The sequence below is a fragment of the Sphaerodactylus townsendi genome, linkage group LG08 (assembly GCF_021028975.2).
Source record: "Sphaerodactylus townsendi isolate TG3544 linkage group LG08, MPM_Stown_v2.3, whole genome shotgun sequence".
Taxonomy (NCBI): Eukaryota; Metazoa; Chordata; class Lepidosauria; order Squamata; family Sphaerodactylidae; genus Sphaerodactylus; species Sphaerodactylus townsendi.
This window is the reverse complement of record NC_059432.1, coordinates 8,358,223-8,380,936: the sequence shown is the minus strand read 5'-3', so window position 1 is coordinate 8,380,936 and position 22,714 is coordinate 8,358,223. Positions and strand designations below refer to the sequence as shown.

At 53.8% G+C, this 22,714-nt stretch overlaps 1 protein-coding gene across 4 annotated transcripts in view; it reads left to right on the top strand.

The window, feature by feature from the left end:
* The first annotated feature begins 5,549 nt into the window (after positions 1-5,549).
* The window catches only part of PAX2 (paired box 2), a 148,507-nt gene continuing 131,342 nt past the window's right edge, over positions 5,550-22,714 (top strand). Inside the window, exons 1-4 of one of the 4 annotated variants that reach the window (XM_048506151.1) lie at positions 5,550-5,955; positions 9,057-9,225; positions 9,389-9,520; positions 10,203-10,400. In XM_048506151.1, the coding sequence (XP_048362108.1) occupies positions 5,913-5,955; positions 9,057-9,225; positions 9,389-9,520; positions 10,203-10,400 (542 nt within the window). In that variant the 5' untranslated portion in view covers positions 5,550-5,912. The remainder of the gene's footprint in view (positions 5,956-9,056; positions 9,226-9,388; positions 9,521-10,202; positions 10,401-22,714) is intronic. The other 3 variants (XM_048506147.1, XM_048506148.1, XM_048506150.1) reach the window with 3 other exon arrangements.

The window sequence follows — 22,714 nt, the reverse complement described above, 5'->3', positions numbered from 1 at the left end:
CGCGCACACGCACGCACACACGCGCGTGCGCGCCTTTTTATGAAAGAAAAGCCTTGTGGTTTCATTGGTTTCATTTTTGCCTCTGGAAACGGCGACTCGGTCCCCATTTCTTGGGAGCGGCTCTCCCACAACTTGGCGCCTTTCTTAGGTGCCTTGAATAGAATCCCGGCTTTTGCCGGGATCTGCTGCCAGCTCCCCCCCCCCCCGCCCCTGCCGATTTGTCCCTTTCATGGTGAATAATTCCATAATTCGCCCCCGTCTTGCCACCCCCTCCACTTCCCGCGTTCACACACACACCGGCGCGCGCGCTCCATTAGCCAGGCCTGCCGGAGACGAGTGACTCGAAGTGACACCCGCCTTAATTGGGCTGCCGATCCCAGGTTTACCTGTTTGCAGGAGTTCAAAGGGACGAGTAAATGGCGAGGGGGGGGGAGTTACCGGGCCTCGCGCTGTTCTCTCAGCGGACGCTAGCCTCTAATAAAGTTTTGGCGGCCTTTGAAACCCACGGCCTGGGTCGCTCTTTCACCTGCACGTGTTTGGGGAGGAAGACGCTTCCTACACACACCCCGCGTGTTTATGGTCAAAGAGAAACCTTCCTTCCTTCCTTCCTTCCTTCCTTCCTTCCTTCCTTCCTTCCTTCCACAAACATACTAAGATCTGAACTGCTTTCCTCCGGGTTCTGAAATATCAGGAAGGGAGCTGGCGGCAGAGAACCCCGGGCGTTTGTGTTTGTTCTTTTCCGGGGAAGAAAAAGACCTTTCTTCAGTTGATATAAAATAATTCAGTCATTTAAATTAAGAATAGAACATTACAATAATATTTGGAATGAAAATAACATCACAGCCTTTGAAGAAAACAGAGGAGCAAACGAATCCCGTTGGTGGATCGCGATGATGGCCGGGATGGCTTCAGAATCCAGTGGATCTCAACGACAATGCCTCCCCCTCGGTGGCTGCCCAGATAAAACAAACACTGTTAGCCTAAAAGGCGAGAGAGAGGAAGGCAGGGGGTCTGCAAATAAACTTCTGGACCTCTTGCATTTTTTGGTGGCTGCACAAGTTTGGGGGTGGGAGGGAGCGCTCTCTCTCCCCTCCCCCCGCCCCGCTGGTTCGCTCCCCTCCCTGGCCAGCCTTTCCTGGGCCGCGTTCTGGGCCGCGTTCTCGGCGCGCGTCATTCTCTTTGGCCCTCTTAACCCTTCGCAGGGGCTTTAATAGGGGAGCTGCGGGGTTTTCGCTGAGGCGCAGCGCTTTCGCCTCCTTTCCCGGTTTTTACGGGTGTATTATAGTGAGGGGGTTATAGATCTGTAAATCCTAACATTTGCAAAAGGCCCCAAGGCAAACCAACCTTGGACGGACAAAGGGGGTGGGGAGTGGGAGAGGGAGAAGAGAGAGAAGAGAGACCGAGGGGGGCGGGGAGGATCTCCCATTACTGCTGATTAAAAGGAGTCTTTAATAAGCATCTAATTCACTCATCGGGAGTTTTATGGAGAAATTAGAGAGGACAGAAAGAAAGAAAGAAAGAAAGAAAGAAAGAAAGAAAGAAAGAAAGAAAGAAAGAAAGAAAGAAAGAAAGAAAGAAAGAAAGAAAGAAAGAAAGAAAGAAAGAAAATCCAGTGGCGGTGAGGGTGGGGTGGTGGCCCATTTCGTCTGCTCGAAGGCCCGTTTCTCCCGGAAAAAAGCAATGCTCTTTCTTCAAGTACATCAAAGCCACATAATATTTTGTGATGGGGGGGGGCGGGGGCGGGGGCTTGCGTGCCTCCCTTCCATTCCAGCAGCCCTTTCCTGCCCAACGGAAAGAAGGGGCAAGTGTTCTCCTGTGACTGTCCCTCGGTGGGAGGGGGGCCTGGCATATTTCCTCGGTGGCAAAAGCCGCTGCACTTGCTTCGTTCGGAGTTTGCGGCCGAGCGGCAGCGGAGCCAGGCAGGCCGGGGCTCGGGGAAGCGCGCTGTGGGGAGGGGCCGGCGGGGCCGGGGCCAGCCCCAGCGGCCGACGGCAGGTTCCAGCGTCCCCGCCAAGCACGCGGCCTCCCGCTCGCTCCGGGCAGGCCAATGTCCAAAGAGGAAAGCCCGGTGCCAAGGTGCCTCCCCCCGCCCCCGCGCCTGCGAGTTCCCCAGACACGAACCCACCCGCGAGCCACAAACGAGCGGGCGGGCGGGCGGGGAGGGGGCTTGGCGAGGCAAGGAGAAAGTTGCCGGCGGCGGGATGCGCTCTGGAGTGTGAAATTGCAGCCCCCGGTGCGCCAGATTGTACCAGAAGCTCTCCAAAAGCCCGCATCCTGCGACGCGACCGCGGGGGCAGAGCGGGGAGGCACCGCAACGGGGCGGGGGGGGGGGGGCGAGGAGAAGCTCCTTTTCAGCGACAGGCTACAGCTCTCCCAGAAGGTCCCAACCAGCGCCGGGCACTGGGCCCAGATGTTTTCCTCCCGGTCCGGTCACTGGGTTGAGCAAGGATCGCGGTGGGCTTGTGGCGGGAGGGGGGGGAAGAGCCGCGGCAGGTTCGTCCTCCCCCCCCCCCCCAAGGCTTTTGCTAGCTTTGCTGGAAGGAGCAGATCTGCACAGAACTCTGCTCCGGGTTATTCACAGGAGTTTCTTCCTGGGAAAAGGCGCTGGGGGTCCTCACTGCCAAGAGAGGGTCCTTTTCAGACCAGCCCCCCCTCCCCCGCACGTTTCCACCCCCAGCTCAGAGCCCTCCGCGCTGGGGCAGGCTTCCGCGAATGACTGGGCAGACTGGAGCCGTCCGAATTTTCAGGCACATAGAGCGGGCTTCCCGGTGGTGGGGGGGTGGGCTCCAAACTTGCCTTCCTGTTCCTGCCTGTCAGACACACTCAGTTGACCCCCCCCCCCAAAGAAACAATCACAGAGCAGAAGGTTAGTGTGAACTAGGAAGGCCACCAAGGCAGGCCGTGAACGGGAGGGGGATGGGCGGGGTCTCCGGCCGCTCTCTGGAGGGCATCATATTGGAAGGGGGATGGGGGAAGAAGGGGATGGCCTGTCTCGTGATAGGGAGTGGGGTGGGGAGAACCGGTGCGACCGGCAGGGCCGCAGCTCCCTCCCAACTTTGTCCCCCCCCCCCTTCCTCGAAATTTCCGCCAGAAGCGGGAGCCTCTTTTGAAGTGTACATCTTTGGAGCGGGAGGGGGCGGGACGAGCCGGGCGGGCAGGAGACCTCTCTTTGAAAAGGGAAAAAAAAGATGGGGGGGGGGGGTGGACGAAGCAGCCAAGCCTGACAGGCCTCGAGCGGGGCTTGGAGACTTTCCCCAAAGACCACTGGGACAGGGGAGGAGGAGCGGGGGAGGAGGAGCCCCCCCCCGCAATGCGTTCTGGTTATTGACATCAGTCCTTCCATACACTTGGGAAGGCCCATCGATTTAACGTGTAACTCGCAATTTGTGAATTTTAGATTAACAGAAAACTATTTTTCTAGTACTATTTTTTCACAATATTTGTATTTTAACATCAAACAGTGTGTTTATTTGTATATGCTGGTCTCTGACTGTAGTCGAAATAAATAAAGTAACAGAGGGCAAGGCTGCACTGGGGAAGGAGAGGCAGTTCCTTTCAGAGGCCTTTCGCCCTCACAGCCCCGCTCCCTTATTGGTCCTGAGCATGTGGTTGGGTTTGGCCCAGTCTCCCCGCTGGGTCCGGCCAGGGTGGGAGGGGGTGATTTGACTGGGGAGCCCGTGGTTTGGAAGGGGCCAGTCGGGCCTGGGCGGCGCCTTCCCCTCGCCCCCTCGAGCGCCGGCCCAGGCGGCGGAAGCGGCTTTGCGGGGCCGGACCAGCAGTCCCGTCTGGCGGCCGGTCGGAAACTTTCCCCTTCGCTCTGGCACCCAAAGCCAACCGCGGAGCGCCACCTGCAGGCGCCGCCTGGGAAAGGCCTGGCCCGCTGCCTTCCTCTCCCGGCTCCGGATTGGACCCAGAGCGACTCCCGTTCTCCACCTGTCCCCGGAGCCGGCCCGCCTCCCGCCTCGCCCTGGCCAGCAGAGGACAGCCCCGCCTGGAGCCCCCAACCTCAGGGCGGGGGGCAGAATTCGGCACGGGAGGGGGAGAAGCAGGCGTGGGGCGGCCAGAGGGGGGGGCCCTGGAGGAGCGGGGGGAGGGGCTGGCCTGGAGACTCTGTGAAGAGTTCACCGGTGGGTGGAAGGAGGGTCTGGCCAGTCTGGGGTGGGAGCCGATGCAAGTTCAGATCTTCCGGACAGTTGCGCTGACGACAGTCTTTGTTGGCCTCGCTCTCTCCCTCTCTCGCTGTGCGTGTGCGTGCGTGCATGTGTGCGTGTGCAGAAGGGTGTGCTTGTGAGTATGTGTGAAACAAACATACATCGCACCTGCTTCGAGGGCGCGTGCGGAAATGCCGCCTGGCTATTCCCCAAACGTGGGGCCCGCAGTTCGCCTATTCCGGACCACCTCGCATGTCCGTTCTCCTCGGGAGCAGGCCTCAGAGGCCGCCCTGCAGGCCCGGGGAAGCGCCCGACCCGGTCCAGGGAGACCCCGAAAGACTGACCCGCACACCCCGGGGGCCCACGCGCGGCCTTTTCACAGACGCGGGGGGAGGGGCTTCTGGCTCCGCGAAGAGGCCGGCGGGGCAAGTCTGCGGGCAGTGGCGGGAGCCTGAAGTCAAGAGCCGCCTCGGGATCCCGGGTCACGTTTCCCTCCGGAGATCTTCCTTCAACCGCTTCCCAGGACGAGACAAAATAAAGGCCCAAAAGTTGCTTCGAGAAAAAAAGAGCGACCACAAATGGAACTCCCCCTGCCCGACCCCCCACCCCAGGTTTTGCCCACCCCACCATTGCGGAAGGCCGTTCCCAGTCCGCGCCAGGGATCGGGAGATGGGGGGGTCTGAACCCCCCCCTCCCGTGCTTCCGCCACCGCAGGGCCGCGCCAAGCCACAGAATCCCCCCGGCGGCGCTGGTGGAGGAGGCGGGGGTGGTCGGCTGCCGCGGCCTTCCTGGGCGAGTCGAGCGGCGGGCGCCCTCCGCTTCCACAGCCTCCGCCCAGTGTGAAAGCCAACCGGCGGCAACTGCGCCCTTCCCGCCGCCGCCACCTTGCCAAGGGAGGCCGGGCCGCAGAGGGGCGCCGGCATGCAGGCTGCAGGCCCCCGTTCTCCCCCCACCCCACCCCGGCCGAGGCCTCTGCCCGTGCCCGCAGCGGAGAGCCCGGCCGAGGCCCAAGAGGTGGTCCAGGGCCCGCGGGCCAGGCCTTCCGGGCGCCCGGGCGCCTGCCCTCCGCGCAGGCCGGCACTTTTGGGGGCCGGGGCCGGGGCGCGGCCGATTGGCGAAACCGAGAGTGGTGGAATCTCTTGCCTTTGTCTGACAAGCCATCCATCTCGGCCGCCCGCCCGGCGCGAGGAGGAGGAGGAGGAAGAGGAGGAGGAGGAGGAGGGAGGAGGGCGGAGGGCGGGAGGCTGGGAGGGGGCGCTCCGGCGGGGGCTTCGCGGCTTTTAGAGCCAGAGACACTGGCGGCGGGCGCGCCATTCTCCCGGCACCGCTCGTGGCAAGCACATCCTGCCCGGTGCCGCCAAGAGAGACGCGAGGGGGCGGGCGGGGGGCAGCCAGGCGGAGGAAGAGGAGGAGGAGGAGGAGGAGGCAAAGGAGGAGGAGGAGGAGGAAGAAGAAGAGGAAGGCGCGCCCGGCCCGGATCTGCCCGCCTCGGCCATGCCGCGCACCTGCCCCGGCCCCGCCGGACTCTGAACGCCCCTGCCGCCGCCGCTGCTGCCGAAAGTTGCCGCTACCGGTCCGGTCCGGTCCGGGGGGCGCCGGTGGCGGCCCCGCCGGCCCCCGCTCGCCTGCTGCCTGGCTGCGTGGCGTCGCTCTCTGCAGCGGCCGCCCGGCGACCCGATTCTCCCCCAAGTGCTGAAGTTGGACCGGAGAGGCGCCACGGCGGCGGCGTCGGCCGACCTCTTCCCCTTCCTCTGCCTCCCCATGGATATGCACTGCAAGGCAGACCCCTTCTCTGCGATGCACCGTGAGTACCGGCCGCTCCTCACCTGGGCACAGCCCGCTCGGGGACCCCCCAGCCCAGCCCAGCCCAGCAAAAAAAACAACAGGCCAAGCCCCTCTCCCCGGCCCGCGATGGAGCCGAGCCCCGGGCGCGCTGCTGGCCGCTCTTTCTCGGCCACCTGGAGAAAGCGATCCCGGGCCCGAACTCCCGGCCACGCTCCGGCTCCTTTGCTGCTCCAAATCCGGCCGGGCAGTACTGAAACGAGCCTGGCAAAAGCAGAATTCCGCTTGGGCAGAAATCCATTTCCGCGTCCCCTGATTTATCTGGGGAAGAGCTGAAATTTCGCCCTGACCTGAGCGGCGATTCCTTTTTTAAAAAGAGACGTAGAGGCCCTTCGATTCAATTCTTCGCTTTTTTCAAAAGGAGTTTTGGGGGGAGGCAGCTTCTGTCCGAGTTAGATTCTTCCCCTCCTTGGCCCGCATTCTGACACATCCCGGAGTCGTTTCAGTCTAGAACAGACCCTTTTTTCGTCAGGAGAAATAAGCAGAATTCACCTGGCTCTGTATTATTTTGATCGACTCCAGCTCTTTTATGTTAAACAAACAAAAAGGGCAGAGGGGAAAACCATTTACGGATTTTTGAACATAAAATGAAACCGGGAAGGGAGGGAGAAGGCCATGTAGTACCGAACTGGTACATTTATAATTAACATCCATTTGTTACTTTGGACACCCGTAACTTTTTAGCATAAAAATAAACTTAAAAAGATGGGGGAAAGGCAGAAAGAAATTGAGGGTACCAGGATATATGTCTATTTCGAGAGCGGAAAATGTTGTAAATACATCAGAAAATAACCTGAATATCTTTTACGCTGATTAAATGGTTATTTCTAGGCAATATTTTCCGCAGATCGTTTCAATTAAAAAAACATTTCGGAACACATTTCTATGTGGCAGAAAACAGACTGGCGGGGGCCGATCCACGCGCGCGCCGTTTCACAGCACGGAGCTGACATGTCGATCGTGGCCTTGGGAAATCTCTTCCGCGGGTCTGACTCCCAGAACCGGCGGCCCTTCCCGGCGGCCCGGACGGCCCCTGCGATCACCCGGGACCCCTTCCGACCCGGGGCGCCTTCGCACGGGCGGGCTCTGGGCGGCTTGCAGGCACCACAAAGGCCCCACCTGGCCGAGGTGACTGGAGGCAGAGCAGCCGCGGCCGCAGCGCCGGGGTTGCGAGACAGGCGCAGGTGCAAATAATCTGAATTATTAATTCCTTAATCTTTTTTGCATCTGTTGCCTTTTAATCCTCTGTAATGCGAGTTATCAAAGGGGCCTTCAATTATTCAGGCGGGAGGCGCGGCAGAAACGGCCCGTCGGTAACTTTAGAGGCAACATCTGCAAAAGGTGACCCAGGCAAACGAAGCCAATGACAACAGCCACGCGGCGGCCAGAAAGCCCCGCTGGCCGAACCCATCTGAACACACACACACACACACACACACGGACGCCCCCAGGGCCACCACACCGAACACAAAGCCCGCGGCGGGGGGGGGGGGCACGGCAGAAAGAGAGCCGGCGGATCAGGCCGCGCGGGCCGGCCATGGGGAAGGCGAGCGGCGGCTCCCGGTCGGGCGCGGGGGAAGGTGCGGGCGGGCGTGAGGGGGGGGGGGCAGGGCAGCCGGCTCGGCACTGGGGGCCGGCATCGATCGCAGGGGCGAGGCGAGTTTCCCGGGAGTGCAGAGGCCATCCGTCAGTGTCAGCGGCCTTGGGGCGAGCGGCGCTCGGCGAAAGGACAAACAGCTCATTTTTCCCTGAATTGCGAAAGCCAGGACGCGTCTCTCGTGGGGGTCCCCGCCAAGGGCCAGCCGGGGCACCCCTGACAGCCCGACCCACCCAGCAGGAGCACCGGCCCCCGGCTCTCGGGCAGCGGTGGCGGCGCCAGGTGCGCCTTCCCAGCCGAGCCAGGACAACACGGCCCACAGGCGGACCGAGGCTGCCGCCGCCACCCCTCGCCCCAAAAGCCCGCTCCGCAGCTTCGAGGCCGCACTCAGCCCCGCTCGCCATTTGCAGCCAAATTCGGATTATTAGAAGAGTTTAAAAGCCGCTGCATCTAGAAGCGGAGACAAGGAAGGGGGCCGGGTTTTTAAAGAATAAATAAACAAATAACAAAGCCGGAAAAGGAATCTCCTTAAAAATAAACACCTGAGACTGACTGAGACTTCTCCGCTCCCCGGGATAATTTATATTATCTATCTATCTATCTATCTATCTATCTATCTATCTATCTATCTATCTATCTATCTATCTATCTATCTATCTATCTATCTATCTATCTATCTATCTATCTATCTATCTTAGATAGATCTATCTTAGATAGATCTATCTTAGATAGATAGATAGATAGATAGATAGATAGATAGATAGATAGATAGATAGATAGATAGATAGATAGATAGATAGATAGATAGATAGATAGATATTGTATCTATATACACATGAGGAAGGATGGAAGGAAACATCTCGTGTCTAAAAGGATTTAAGCACCTCTTTCTTTTTCTCTGTCTCTCTCCTTTTATCTTCCTCTCTCATCTATGGTCGATTTTTACATCTCGATCAATTAATAAACAATTACGTAAGGCAAGGAAATATCAAGCTGTGGGGGGGGGGGACACACCCTGGATACCTGAGCGGTCCCATCGAAATAAAATCTGCGGGGCCAGCGGCGCGTTGGGTCCGCGAAGGCCCATTTGCGAAGGGTCGTTTGCGATGTCCGACCTTTACGAAGGCTGCGGGAGGGGAGCCGTCGGGCGCAGGGCTGGGGCTGGGGGTCTCTTTACTGCTGGTGTTGCCTTCATTAGCTTCGGAATAGCCGGTGTCCTCCCGCCCCGAACAAGAGCCCCCGGGGTTTAAAATCCTGTGGGTGCCGAATCCCTTCCTTCCCTCCGCGCCCCCCCCCCCCCCGACCCGCGGTTGTCCCTGAAACTTTTACAGGACGGAACTGCCCCGACTAATGGCGTTTCTTGTGTGTGTGTGTGTGTGTGCTGTGTGTGCGCGCGTGTCTCTGTCCCCGTGTGTGTTTGCGTGTTGCGTGCCTGGCTCTGTGCGTGTTTTCTTCTCTCTTCCCAGCAGGGCACGGGGGTGTCAATCAGCTCGGGGGGGTGTTTGTGAACGGCCGGCCCCTACCGGACGTGGTGAGGCAACGGATAGTGGAGCTGGCCCACCAGGGCGTCCGGCCCTGCGACATCTCCCGGCAGCTACGGGTCAGCCACGGCTGCGTCAGCAAGATCCTGGGCAGGTAAGGCCGGTGGGCCAAGGACGGGCTGGGGGGGGGGGGTGTCCGTGCCGCCGCCGCCGCCGCCGCGCCCTGACCGGGGGTGGGGGTGGGGGTGGCCGACGGGCCAGGCCAGGCCAGGCCAGGCCGCCGGCTGCGTTAATTGTCTGGCACTGTCTTGCAACAGGCACCCGCTGTGGGTTCGGCGAGAGGGCGAAAAGCCAAACACGCAAAGACCCGACCCGCCCGCCGCCCCATTTGCTGCGAGGCCCGCCGGCAAGCCTCCCTTCCCCGCGCCCTACTCTCTCGCCACCCCCAGGTCAGCAGCACCCAGCGGCCGCCCGCCCCGCCCGCCCACCCACCCCGGGTCACCGCCGGCCTTTGCCACAGCGGGGCTCCGAGGAGGGGAGGGGAGGGGAGGGGGGAGCAGTAGCCTGCATGCCGGAGGGTGAGTCGACCCCCGCCCAGAGCAAGGGGCCAACTGCTTGGCAGTGGCCGCCCCAAGGGGGCTGCAAAGCCCCGGAGGAAAGGAAGGGAGGGAGAGTGGCCGGAGCAGGAGAGCCCCGCTTCGAAAGCTGGACGGGAAGGGGGGGGGGCGAGGAGCTGCTTTCTGGCGCCCTCCCACCCTCCAGAGAGTCTGCTTAACCGAGTCTGCTGCAGGTGCCTGGGGAGGGGGCGGGCGAGGGCTGGAGGTGTTGCGTCGACCCAAGCTGGTATAGCTCTTCCCGTGTGTGTGGGGGGGGGGGGCGTGTAACGGGAAGACCTGCTGCCATTTGGCGCGCCTTCGAGGCTGCTGCCGAAGACCCACCTGGGCCGGGGGGGGGGGCGAGGGCAGGCGAGGGCTTTTTCTTGCAGATCCTGGAGGGCGGTTCTGGCAGGGTGTCGTGGGGATGACGCCCCTCCCCGCCCTTTTGCCCCAGCGGCCTTGGGGGGGGGGGCTCCGGGCCGGGGACCTTGGGCTGAGGGGGGCGCAGCGGCTGACCCCGGCTTTGCCCCGGCAGGTACTACGAGACCGGCAGCATCAAGCCCGGCGTCATCGGCGGCTCCAAGCCCAAAGTGGCCACCCCCAAAGTCGTGGATAAAATCGCCGAATACAAGAGGCAGAACCCCACCATGTTCGCCTGGGAGATCCGCGACCGGCTCCTGGCCGAGGGCATCTGCGACAACGACACGGTGCCCAGCGTCTCCTCCATCAACCGGTAAGTAGGCGGACCGCCCGGGCATTGCCCTGACGCCTCCCTCCCTCCCTCCCTCCCGCCCACCCACCCCCGGCCGCGAGGTGCCAGGCGCTCCCCACTCCCCCACCCCGCCGCCGCCGCCACGTTTGGCTTGTGCTTTGCGAGGAATGTGCGTCCCGGACGGCTTTGGGAAGGACTTGGCGCGGGGCTTGCTCAACTTTTGGAAGAAAATCGTGAGGCCGGTTGCTTGATGACAGGAGAGGCCGCCGCCCCACCCTCACTCCCCAGCACGCTGGGGAGTGGGGCAGGGCGCGGGGCCTGGGAAAGAGGCTCCCCAGTTGGGCAGGGCGCGGGGCCTGGGAAAGAGCCAGGCCGCCGCAGGACGTCGAGGTTCCCCCCCCCACCCCCACCCCCGCGCGCCTCGGCTCGCCTCGCCTCGCCTCTTCGGGGCACGGACATCTTCCTCCCGGAGGAAACGGGGGTGGGGGGACTTTCTGAGAAGCTTCAGGCAGCAGCGATTTCTGAGCGGAAGGAGGCGGGGAGCGGACGGGGGTTCCGTGTCCCGGAGGAGCGTCGGGCTTGGGGCGTTTTCTTCGCCTCCTGTGCCCGGCTGTGGCGCCGCTGCCTCTTCCTGCCCCCTGTCGGGTTTTGCTGGCGGGCTGGGTCGGTGGCTGCGGCAAAGGGGGCCGTCGGGGCGTCCCAGGTCAGGTCTTCTGTGGCGCTGGCAGAGCCCCGGGAGCGACCTCGCCGATCAGGCACGTTCTTGCTTAGGAATGAAAAGACGGTGCCCGCATGATGGAGGTCAGACTCAGCACTTGTCCAAATGGCCCCAGTAGGGTCATACGGAGCACCCCGGGCGGGCCGGGACATCCTGGGCGCTGCAGCAGAGGCCCCGCCCGCCCGGCAGAACGTCTCTGGGCGCCCCAGAGATGGAAAGTCCTCTGGGCAGAAGGGCGCTCAGTCTGTGGGGAGGAACAGCTTGCTTTTCTTCCCCACCTGCTCTGCTGCCGCGAGGTGTCTGCTGCAGGCGCCCTCTTCTCCTGGACGCCCCTTTGGAAGAAATGAGGCTGGTTAAGCTTCGCATATCATATCAGCAAGAAGTCGGTGCTGCTGGCACTCCTCTCCCCCCCACCCCCCGCGGATATTTTAGAAAATGTAGACTGAGTTCCCGCGAGTCTGTCTCCTCCTTTGCTGGAAGCACTTTCAAATCTCTAGGTAAAAAAAACACACAATAAAAGCAGCCCTTTAGAGGAACTTCTGTCCAGATGGACACAACCAAATACCGCTTCGTCTGCACTGCTGCTTGGCTAGACACTCAATCCTGGAATTTGTAGAACATTTACCCATGTAAAAAAAATTATACCAGTATGCCTGGAATCAGGGTTTTTTTAGAGTGGGGGGTGGGAAGGGTTAATTCCTGGTGTCTCAGTGGAAGATTTTATCAAAAGAATTGTAATAACTGGTAGACATTTTCCTAGCCGGTAGCAGTATCTGTTCATATTTTTGAAAATTATATGGAATGATCCCAAATCATCTCAAAAACAGCAGGTAAAATCAAGTGGGAGAATGTGCACTTCGGCTTTCAAAAAATCCCCTTGACACGCAGCCATCCTCAGAAATGATCCCTGTGTGGGCCATCTGTATTAAAATGGTTATTAAGTTATTAACAGAATAACATCATACTGATTGGCTAATTATGCACCCTCCTAAAAAAAAGAAGCAGGCCTTTGTTTTTATCTGAGTCTGGTACTAAAATAATTGCAGTTTGACATTTCAGTGCCTTTGGAGATGGGAAGGGGGGGTGCAGCCAAGAGAAGGGAGAGGTCAGTGCCCCAAAATGCCAGCAGGCGGATTGGATTTATTGGGAGTTTGCAATGGAGCAGGACATCTCTCCCAATTGCTGCATAGTTCCTCAGCTAGCACCGAAGAATTCCCATGGCCAGCAAGGTGTCAGCATGGGGAGGGTGCCATCTTTGGGGAAGCAGTAAATGCAGTACACGGAGGACTTGCGCACACATTTCCCACCCTGCATGAAAGTCCTTTTGGGGGAGGGGAGAGGTGGAGTGGCGATCACAGGCATCAACATTCCTTTGCCATAATGAGCCCCATACATTTGTCCAATGTTCATCTGTAGTTCCCATCAGCTTCCGCAGTGACCACAGGTCAGGGATCTTTGGGGGGATGGGGCATCAGCCCATTATTGTCCACACTCCATGTTTTCTTCTATCATTGACCAGCTGTTGATTCACTAGATCAGCCCAAATCTACCTGAATCAGTAATTTCTTGGATCTAGCTGTTCTCCATTTCAGAGGAGAACCTTGATTGTTCAGGATATTATGTACATGTCCCTGAAATTAAGTTGATGCTGCTAATAACGTCTGATCATTATATCTGATCAAGTCATGGAGGAGAAGGCTATAAACGCTGTCTCACCCTACTGGCCCTAAAGACCTTCCCTCCCTTTGAAACTCAGCTTTCTGGAAGGGGGTTTCACACTCCTGTAATGGTAAAAATAATCAGTTAAACTAATCGGCACAAGTTTGTAGAACATCAGGTTCCCTTGTTACTGAATCCCCCCTTTCTGAGTTCCCCCTTTCCTTCCTTCTGCTTATCAGTCTGAGAATTTAAGGCCCTGTGTGAAATGACTCGCCCCAGAGCATGCCCACTCAGAAATCGAAGAAGAGTAACTTATTACCCAGTCCTGGCATGCCTTCCTTCCTTCCTTCTTCCATGAAGGGGAAGCAAAGTATTGGGAGTATGATGAGACAGCTGAAAATATGAAAATGCACACCAACCAACTACTTGCCGTCAAATGCATATTTTCACCATTGTTAAAAACTGAGTTTCCAGGAGAGAATCCTCTGGCCGCCGCTGCCACTTCCTCCACTACAGAAAAGTTTGTCAACAGTGCAGTTGGGTTTAAGATGGGACTGCTTGATGTCATAAGCAAAGTATTGTTATGTTTTGTGAGAGATGCTTGTGGGAGGCAGAGAATTTCAGTTTCTCCAAGGTATGAAAGAGCAGGCCCTCTTATTTTTAATCAGGCTTGTGGGGCAAGAGGTTCTGAACGGTGCATAAATGACTCTTAGGAGTTCTGTGTTCAATCTGGTTGTCTCTTTCTCAAGCACCGTGCAATCCAGCTTGGTAAACAGCCTTCTTTGTCTGTACGTGTAGAACTATTGTAAATAATCACAGTATAATTGTAGTATTTCTTCAGCTGCATGCCTTGATAGGAGAAGCAAACGGGATTCATTTGGGGTGCTGCAAAACAGTAGCTGGTGAAGCACCCAATTGAAATGGGGCAGCTGTGGAATCCCTCCTTCCATTTAACCATTCGGTGGTGGTGGCGGCTGCTTCGTTTCTCCTCTGCACTCAAACATTTCTAAGCATTTGTCTGCATGATAAATGTGCTGCAATTTGCAGCTGAGCAACAATTCCAGCATAGAAAACGTCTGGGAGTTGCTTGAGTTATTAATGAACTTTTACTCTGTTTGGTTGTTTAACCATGGTTGTTTAACCTGCAGATGCCTTTGGTTCTGTTTGGTTGTTTAACCTGCAGATGCCTTTGCCCCCCTCCCCCGTTTCTTGTCTCTTTTGTTACTTTTGAGGTGAAGTGTGTGTGTTGGAGCGACAGAAAGATGATTGGAACCTCAGTAAGGTTTGCCTCTGAGCTGCTCGGATGGTCCTAGTACAAAGGCATCTGCAGGTCACAAGGCAAAGTGTTTTTTCAAAAACTGGACATCTAAATGGTTAAAAATGTTGTGGGGATGGAAGCATTGCCGTGAGGTGCTGCTAGGCACAAAGGGAAGCTCTCTGGTTATGCAAACAAGGAGCAGGGGGGAAAGGCTTTGAGAGGATCTTTGGATTCTGGAAGGGAGGAGGAAATCGATGGCCTAAAATTGGCAATTGTCTATGAACGGCAGAAAACAGATGTCCGTGATACACCAATCAATGAATAAACCAGATTAGGGTTGGTAAACTCAGACAGGACGGGTTGTACCGAATGATATAAACGTGCCATTAAATGAGCGATAGTCTGACAGACGGGAAACAACAAACTGATGCAAAATGGCAGGACTTAGGGAAGGGCTGGAGTTTCTGTGCCTTCCTCCATTCCTTTCACGGCGCGCAGTCTTTTTACAAGACTCACAGGCCTTTGCTTTGTTCATCTCCTGCTGTCTACTCCTCCCACCCCATCCCTGGGTTTGGTTTGAAATGTTAGGACAGTCTGCAAAGGCAGACAGAAATGAAGAACTAACACTGCCCATTTTGGAACCCAACCTGTAACTGTGCCTTTAACAGCAGCAAGACGACAGTGCTTAGTTGCATGTGGTAAAAAGCATGTGTATGTTGTTGTTCCAAGGCACTGCCAAGAGAGAGCCCCGGGGTAGGCCAGGACTTGCCCTTCTGGGGAGCTGGCCTTGTACATATGAGAACTTCTCTACTTGCGCTTGCTGAAATCACAGTTGCCTGCCTGCGCTGGAACGGCTGAGGTCCTTTGACCAAGAATCTGCATCTTGGGGCATGGCCACTGCCGCTCTTTCTGTCCTTTTTGGATTCCATCTGGAGGAAGAATGCAACATTTGCATGGGCAGCCCTCACCTGCCCAGCTCTCCTGGAGAACGTGTTGATTCCGATTTGGCACCTGGCAGGCTGGACTATTTTTTGGGGTGTGATAGATGGCAGATGTGCTGTTTTCCAATCTTATATCAGGGCACTACTGGAAATTATGTTTAAAGAAGGCTTTTCATTATGCCATCTAACAATTGGCTAAAGATTCTCAGTTACAATGTTTGCAGAGCTGCCAGGATGACCTAATTTTTTAAACTGAAAAAAGAAGAAAAAAAGAGATCCCAACAGCATCCCCCACACGAGACTCCCCCGAGAGGAGAGCCTGCTGCTGACAGGCGGGGTTGGTCTGGTCGCCTTTTGCCAAAGTCTGTTGAGCAAAAAAAGAGAGACGGTGAGGTGGCTTCACGGGGCTTTTTCTCAGTCGTGTCTTTGGGATGTCACAGTTCTGTGACACTCAAAAGTCCTTCAGTATATATATATGTGTGTATGTATTTATGCAGGTACACACATTATATATTAGCAGAGGTCGAGCTCCAGTTGCCAACTCTGGGTTAGGAAATTCCTGAAGATTTGAGGGGGAGCCTAAGGAAGAACTTGAGCAAGTTTTTTGCTCTGTGGTGAGCCAGAGAACTTTCGGCCGTGGGGTGTCTCAGAAACAACCAAGGGTGTGTGAGCGTGAGATGCTGGCTCAGCCACTGGGATTGAGAGACAGGCACCTTTGCATTTTGGAGCAGAGTTTGGGCTCAGAGCGTGGGTATGGGGGGTGAGGCAGAAATAGTAGAAGGACAACTTCAAATCGTGCCCGGTTTCCGATTTAATCAGAGGACTCCTCTGCCTGATTTGTGTGGTGGGTAGGGCTGGCCCCAATCCCACAGGAAAAAGAAGTTTGCACAATGCGGTGGTGCATGTTGCAGGCCTGGTGGTGCAGGGGCATGCGTCGTGATGTGGGACTATTGCTGCTGACCCAGAGTCCACATTGGCCAAGGCGCAGGTTCCCAGGGCCACCCACTGTCTGGGAGTTGGCAGAAAGCTAAGGTGCTCGAGATGTGCAGTTGGCCAAGGGGAAGGGAGGGCCAGGTGTAAGTGGAGTCCAGATAAGGAAGGGCTGCTTCTTTTGAGAGCCCAAGATAGGAGGCAGCTGGAAGAGGTGAAAATCTAGATGCAGCAGACCCCCCCCCGCCGGCAATTTACACAAGAATGTTTCCTGTTCCAGGGCATTTCCTTTATACCAACCATGAGCAGTTGTAGTGGGGCTCATGGGGTAGTTTATGTGAGTTTTTGCTGGTTGCTGGATCTGATTAGCACAGGATGGGATCATTTGTAACTGGAGATTCCATTTCATGAGCCACTTCCCTGCCTCCCCTTTCCTGTTGATGGTATAACAACATGTGCGCCCTCTGGAGTCAATTGTTGCCGCTGACATGGGAGGCATAAAATGCACCCAGCAGTCGTCTGCCTGTTCCTTGGATGCCAGGATGCCAGGGGTGCCTGTTCCTTGGAGATTTGGGAAGAGCTGCAGGAGCCCGGGAAAGTCACGCCCTTTGCAATCAGAAGTCTGCCATGTTGGCATTGCAGACTTCTTCCAAGAGGGGAGGGGGGGGGGTTGTTGCATTTCTACTGGTGCAGGACTAGTAGGAAACTTTGCATGGAAAGAGTATGGGAAGTAGGCAGGGATGTGAAGACTCAGCCCTAAGAGGCTGCTGTAGGGGAAATACCATTTGCTCACTTGGAATTACTTATGTGAAAACTGGCATCGGATTGGGCTGTGAGAAGATGAGGGCACTCCCAGTTTTTAAACTGTCTGGGGGGACAGGAATGATTGGATTTCTATGTGACAGCAAAAAACACCCCTGGTCATGAAACAGGCCAGAAAAAGAACCTCCAGCATAGAATTTCATTACCACCCCCACCCCACCCCGCCCCCCACCCCACCCCCCGAGAGAGAGAGAGAGAGTTCTTCAGAGTCACAAACTTCAATATATTTTGGTGGAGTCATATGCAGCTGTGTCTTAAGCAGCAACTAATTTAAGAACGAATTGGATAGTGTGTGTGTGTGTGTGTGTGTGTGTGTGTAAGAGGAAGAGTTGCTTTACTGGGCTTCACCCAGCAGGGGGCGTGTTCTCAGTGCTCTGTAGAGGAGCTCCACTCCTTCCTTTTTTTCCTGCGCTCAAGAAGAGTTCAAGGCTAGGACCTGACGAGAGGGATCAGGAAGTGCTTCAGAACTCCCGGCCCTCAGAGCCACGCCCCAGAGGAAGGGTGGGTGGGCGGGCGAGTGGGAGGGTCTTCTTACGCTCCTTGACTATGAGGTCCTTTGACAGATGTGCCTGTCAAACAATAAGACACCTAAATGCTGGGCTTGATGTAAAATCTGCCTGTCAGCGGTTGCCCCCTTCCCTTGCTTCAGAAGGGAGCCTAATCACTGCAACATTTCCTTAAATTCCTACTGAATCTGTCAGTGCGCAAAGGGAAAAATATTCCACCCCTATATGGAAAAGAGTCGTGTTTATTATTTATTGATTCACGAAGATTTATACTCTGTCTTTCTGCGCAATCAGGGCTGCCTGGTGACACGGCCGGCACGCTTTCAAATCAATCCACAATGTGAAAGTCCCACCCAAGTCGGCTCACATCTTTATTGGGTTCCTGCTGTCAGCAGCACCAGTTATATGCCCGAGCTATCCAAGGGGCTTCTTGGGGGTGGAAAGTGCCAACTTATGGGGACCTCTAGTGGGGCTTACAAGGCAGGAGACAGAGGTGGTTTGCCATTACCTGCCCTCCTTGTCACAACCCTGGCCTACCTTGGTGGTCCAACTACTAACCCAGGCCAACCCTTCTGAGCTCTGATGAAATTGGACTAGCCTGGGCTATCCAAGTCAGGGCAAAAGGCACACAGAAGTGGCTCGCCATTGCCCGCCTCTGCTCAGCAGCCCTGGGCTCCCTTGGTGGTCTCCTGGGAACCCAAGTGATGGCCAGGGCTGACCAGTCCTAGCTTCTGAAATCTGATGAGATGGGGCTAGCTTGAACAATCCAGATCAAGACTTGACTTCTGCTAAAATTGGTCATCTCCCTTCCCTGGAGCCTCCCCGCCCCCCGCGCACACGCACACCCACACGCACAGTGTGAAGCGTCTGTATATTTTTATCCAGCGAGCTCTGGCACTTGCCTGGGTGTTCCCACCCTCCCTATTTAAGACCAGTTGCTTTGATGATTTTACTGCTTTGTTCAAAAGACGACTGATTCAAATGAGGAAAAGAGTTTGAAACCAAACGGTGAGATTGACGGTGTTCTTGATATACTTCTGTACTATTTCAAAAGCATATACTCCCCTTTCTCCAAATTGGGATTCAAGGAAGTTGTTCATAAGTGAAAAATACCAGTCAAAATATCTGGCATGTTCTGCTTTGGGATTGGATGCCTGATCTCATGAAGGAGATCAAAGGCCCAAAGGACAGTGCAACCCAAGTGAATCCAGGTTTCTCAACAATGGAAGGATCAACACATCAGGGCTTTTTAGTTTAGAAGAAGCAGTGGATGGGTGGGGTGTATTTGTGTGTGGTGAGACTTGATGGAAGAGTGAAATTGTCAGAGATGTAGAGAGCGTGAATAGGAAAAAATATTTTACCCTTTCTCATAATACTGGAACTTGGCTGTTCCCAATGAAATTACTGCAATTAATTCAGGACTGGCCAGAGGAACTATTTTTTAAAGCAATATATAATTAAGTGTTGCAGTTCCTTGCTGCAAGATGTGGTCTTTAATTATAATGACGTTTGCCCTAGATAACTTGGTAATGTGTACCTGGACTCTCAACAAAGCAAAATGCAATCTTGGTTCACTCAGGTAGCATATCTCTGGCCATCAAACACTGACCAAAATAGGGGTAATTGTCCACTTTGTGCCATATGCCTGAGCTTCCAGAGGCATCTGTTTGCTACTCAGAATGCTAGCCTGGAAGTTTTTAGTGTGATCCAAACAGGAAATTCAGACTAGATGACAGTTATCTCTTCCACAGTGCTGGAACGAGGGGCATGGCATCACCCGCAGACTGGAAATTTGTGTAAAAAATGTTAGCCCTCCCCTTGTACCAGATAATAAGTCTGATTTTCTTCTTTTATTTTAACTCAGGGGTCTTCAAATTATGGCCCTCCAGATGTTCATAGACTACAATTTCCATGAGCCCTGCCACTTGGCCATGTTGGCAGGGGCTGATGGGAATTGTAGTCCATGAACATCTGGAGGGTCACAGTTTGAAGACCCCTGTTTTAACTTTTTAAAAGAAATTGTGTATATTTATGGTATTAAAAGATAAAATGTGTTGATGTTATAATACAATACTATACATATATTTTATGCATTTCTGAGTTTCTAAACTTTTCCTGTGTCAGCTGCTGGCTGCCTGTTGTCTGTGGCTTCTACAAAACTTCCCCCAAAAAATCCCATTTGTTTTCTTATGCCAACCTGCAATATATCAAAAACTGTGATGGGGAAAGTCATGATGTGGGAGGGATAACTGTACCATAAGGTGCTCTTCAGGAAGAGTATTTGGAAATTGCAGCTGGTTCACAATAAAGTGGCTTGAGTGTAAACTGATTGTAAATGGAGTCTGCCATTCCCAGATGCCTTCAGCTGTATTAGCCACCTGTCTGGTGCTGGATGCCATTTGCACTGCTGAGCCTGGCTTTTAAAGTCCTACATGATCTGGGCCTGGTTCTCTTAAAGATCTTCCACCATCTATAACTACCCACCTTCTCAGTTCAACATGGGGGAACCCTCCATCTTGCATGACCCTTTTCCATCTGAGGCACAGCAAATGATGAAGCCTCTTTTCAGTGGTGGCCACACATTTGAGAATATAGTCCCTGAGAAAGCAGCTTGTGTTTCAACAGGTAGTGCATGCCTAGCTTCAAAGAAAAGGTTTGAATGTTGCCTGGGATGAGTTAGCATTTGCTTCTTCTCCTGTGAGTTAAAATAGAACTAGCTACTGTGTTTAAATATAGGGTTATTTGCTAAGTATGAATGGCAGTTAGATTTTTATGCTGCTATGAAACCCACTGTGGAGCCTTTGGAAAATGTCTGATGGATAAATGGGAGACCAATATTTAAAATAACCATATAAAATGCTCCTTGCAGGTCGCAGTGAAGTCCTTGGCGAGCCCCCATTGCCTGCTCCCTTTGAAGCATTGCTGGATAGTTTTGGAAGTGTTTGTCTACTCCTAAAGCTTCAGCCTTGACTATATTTACCTTTTTGTGGGTCGGGGGAGAAGAGAGGATGTTATTTTACATGTTGACTTCTGCTTTAACAAAGCAGTCACATTTTTAAAAGGCAGTCAAGAGTCAAGGGAGCGGACAGTGTTTATGGTATAGCCCAACCTTGTCAGTTCTTGGGAGCTAAGCAGAGTTGGTGCTTGGATGAAACCACCAAGGAAGACTCTGCAGAGGAAGGCAGGGGCAGGTCAGCTTGACTTTTCACTTGCCATAAGTTGGTTGAGACTTGGCAGCACACACATATACATGAATCAAGGAAATAGTGGCCAGAGCACCGGTGGGGCGGGGGGGGGGGATGCTCAGAAAGATGACACCTGCCTGGCACGACAAGTGTCGATTTCATGAAGTTGGACTACTGGAAAGGGATGGGTTGCACCTCAGGACTGTAGGTAGGAACATTTTTGCTAGGAGGCCCACAAACCTGATCAGGAGGGCTTTAAACTGAATTAAGTGGGGGAGGGAGACAGTATTCAAGTGGGCAGGAGTTCATCAAGTGCTAGAGATAAAAGTCCAAAGGTTATAGAGACAAGGGAAAAAACTTTAAATAAGCTGCCAGGGGGAATGAACCATGGCCTTAGATGCCTCTACACTAATGCACAGAGCATGGGAAATAAACAAGACAAACTTGAACTCTTAACATGTCATAGCAAACATAATATAATAAGCATCACTGAAACCTGATGGGATGAATCTCATGATCGGAATATAAAAACTGAGGGGTATAAACCATTTCTGAGAAATAGACAAAGGAGGAAAGGAGGGATAATAGCATTATATATCAGGGATGATTACACCTGTGAGCAGGTCCATGACTTCAATTCTGGAAGCCAGGTTGGGAGCATCTGGATAAAAATTAAGGGGAAGAGAAACAACAGTGATCTCAGTGTAGACTCCCAAGCCAGACTGAAGAGCTGGATGATGCCTTCCTGGAACAGATGACCAAACTTTCAGAAAGGAGAGAAGTAGTAGTAATGGGATATTTCAATTATCCTGATACTTGTTGGGAGTCAAACTCTACCAGGACTGTAAGGTCCAACAAATTCCTCCCTTTCCTTGCAGACAACTTCATGGTCCAGAAAGTGGAAGAGGCACCATGGATTTTGGCTATTTTAGATCTGCTCCTAACCAGCAATAATGACCTAGTTAATGGGGTGGAAGTGGTAAGATCCTTAGGTGTGAGTGATCATGTTCTCCTGGAGTTTGTTATACAATGGAAAGGAAACTACTGAGTGTGATCCCATGGTTAAGAATACTAAAAGAGAAGGGAGTGCAGGTGGATGGGAGTTTCTTAAAAGTGAGATCTTGAAGTACAATTTCAAAAAGTTCCAATAAGGAGGAAAAATAGGAGGTGCCTAAAGAAAACAGAATGGATGTTTAAGAACTTTCAGCTGAGCGGAGACTTAAAATGGACATATACAAGAAACGGAAAAGGGGGGAACTTATCATAGAGGAATTTTAAAAAAATATTCAGGATGTGTAGTGAGAAAGTCAGAAAAGCTAAAGTTCAGAATGAACTCGGGCTTGCCAGAGAGGTTAAGAAGTTAAAAAGGCTTTTTTGGTTGCATCCCTAGCAAAAGGAAGAAGAAAGACATGATGGGGTCATTGCCTGGAGGAGACGGCAAAATGCTAACAGGGGATGGAGAAAAGGCAGAACGATTGAACATTCTTTGCCTCAGTCTTTTCCCAAAAGAAAAACAGTGCTCAGCCAGGAAAAAATGGAACAGAAGATACAGTAGGGGAAATTCAGCTTAGAATAATGAAAGGGGTAGTACAGAAATACCTGATTACTTGGAATTCAAATCTCCAGGGCCTGTTGAACTACATCCAAGGGTATTAAAAGAACCAGCAGAAGTAATCTCTGAGAAGTCTTGGAGAACAAGAGAAGTCCCAGCAGACTGGAGGAGGGCTAATGTTGTCCTCATCTTCAAAAAGGGGAAAAAAGTGATCCAAACAATTACTGCCCAGTCAACCTGACATCAATACCAGGAAAAATTCTTGAGCAGATTGTTAAATAGACAGACTGAAAGCACTTAGAGGAAATACTGGGATCTCTAAAAGTCCACATGGTTTTTTGATAGGGTGACAAGTTTGGTAGACAAAGGGAATGCTGTGGAAATAGCATATTTGATTTTAATAAAGCCTTTGACAAGGTCCCCCATGACATTCTTGCAAGCAAGCTAATAAAATGTGGGCCAAGACAACACTACTGTTAGATGAATTTTTAATTGGTTGACTGATCGAACCCAAAGGGTGCTCACCGATGGCTCATCTTCCTCCTGGACAGAGGTGACTAGTGGGGTGCCACAGGGTTTTGTCTAGGGCCCAGTGCTATTCAACATTTTTATCAATTAATTGGATGATGGAATAAAGGGCATGCTAATCAATTTTGAAGATGACGCCAAATTAGGAGGGGTAGCTAATACCCCAGAGAACAGAGTCAGAATTCAAAATGACCTGGACAGATTAGAGAGCTGGGCCAAAACGAACAAAATTAATT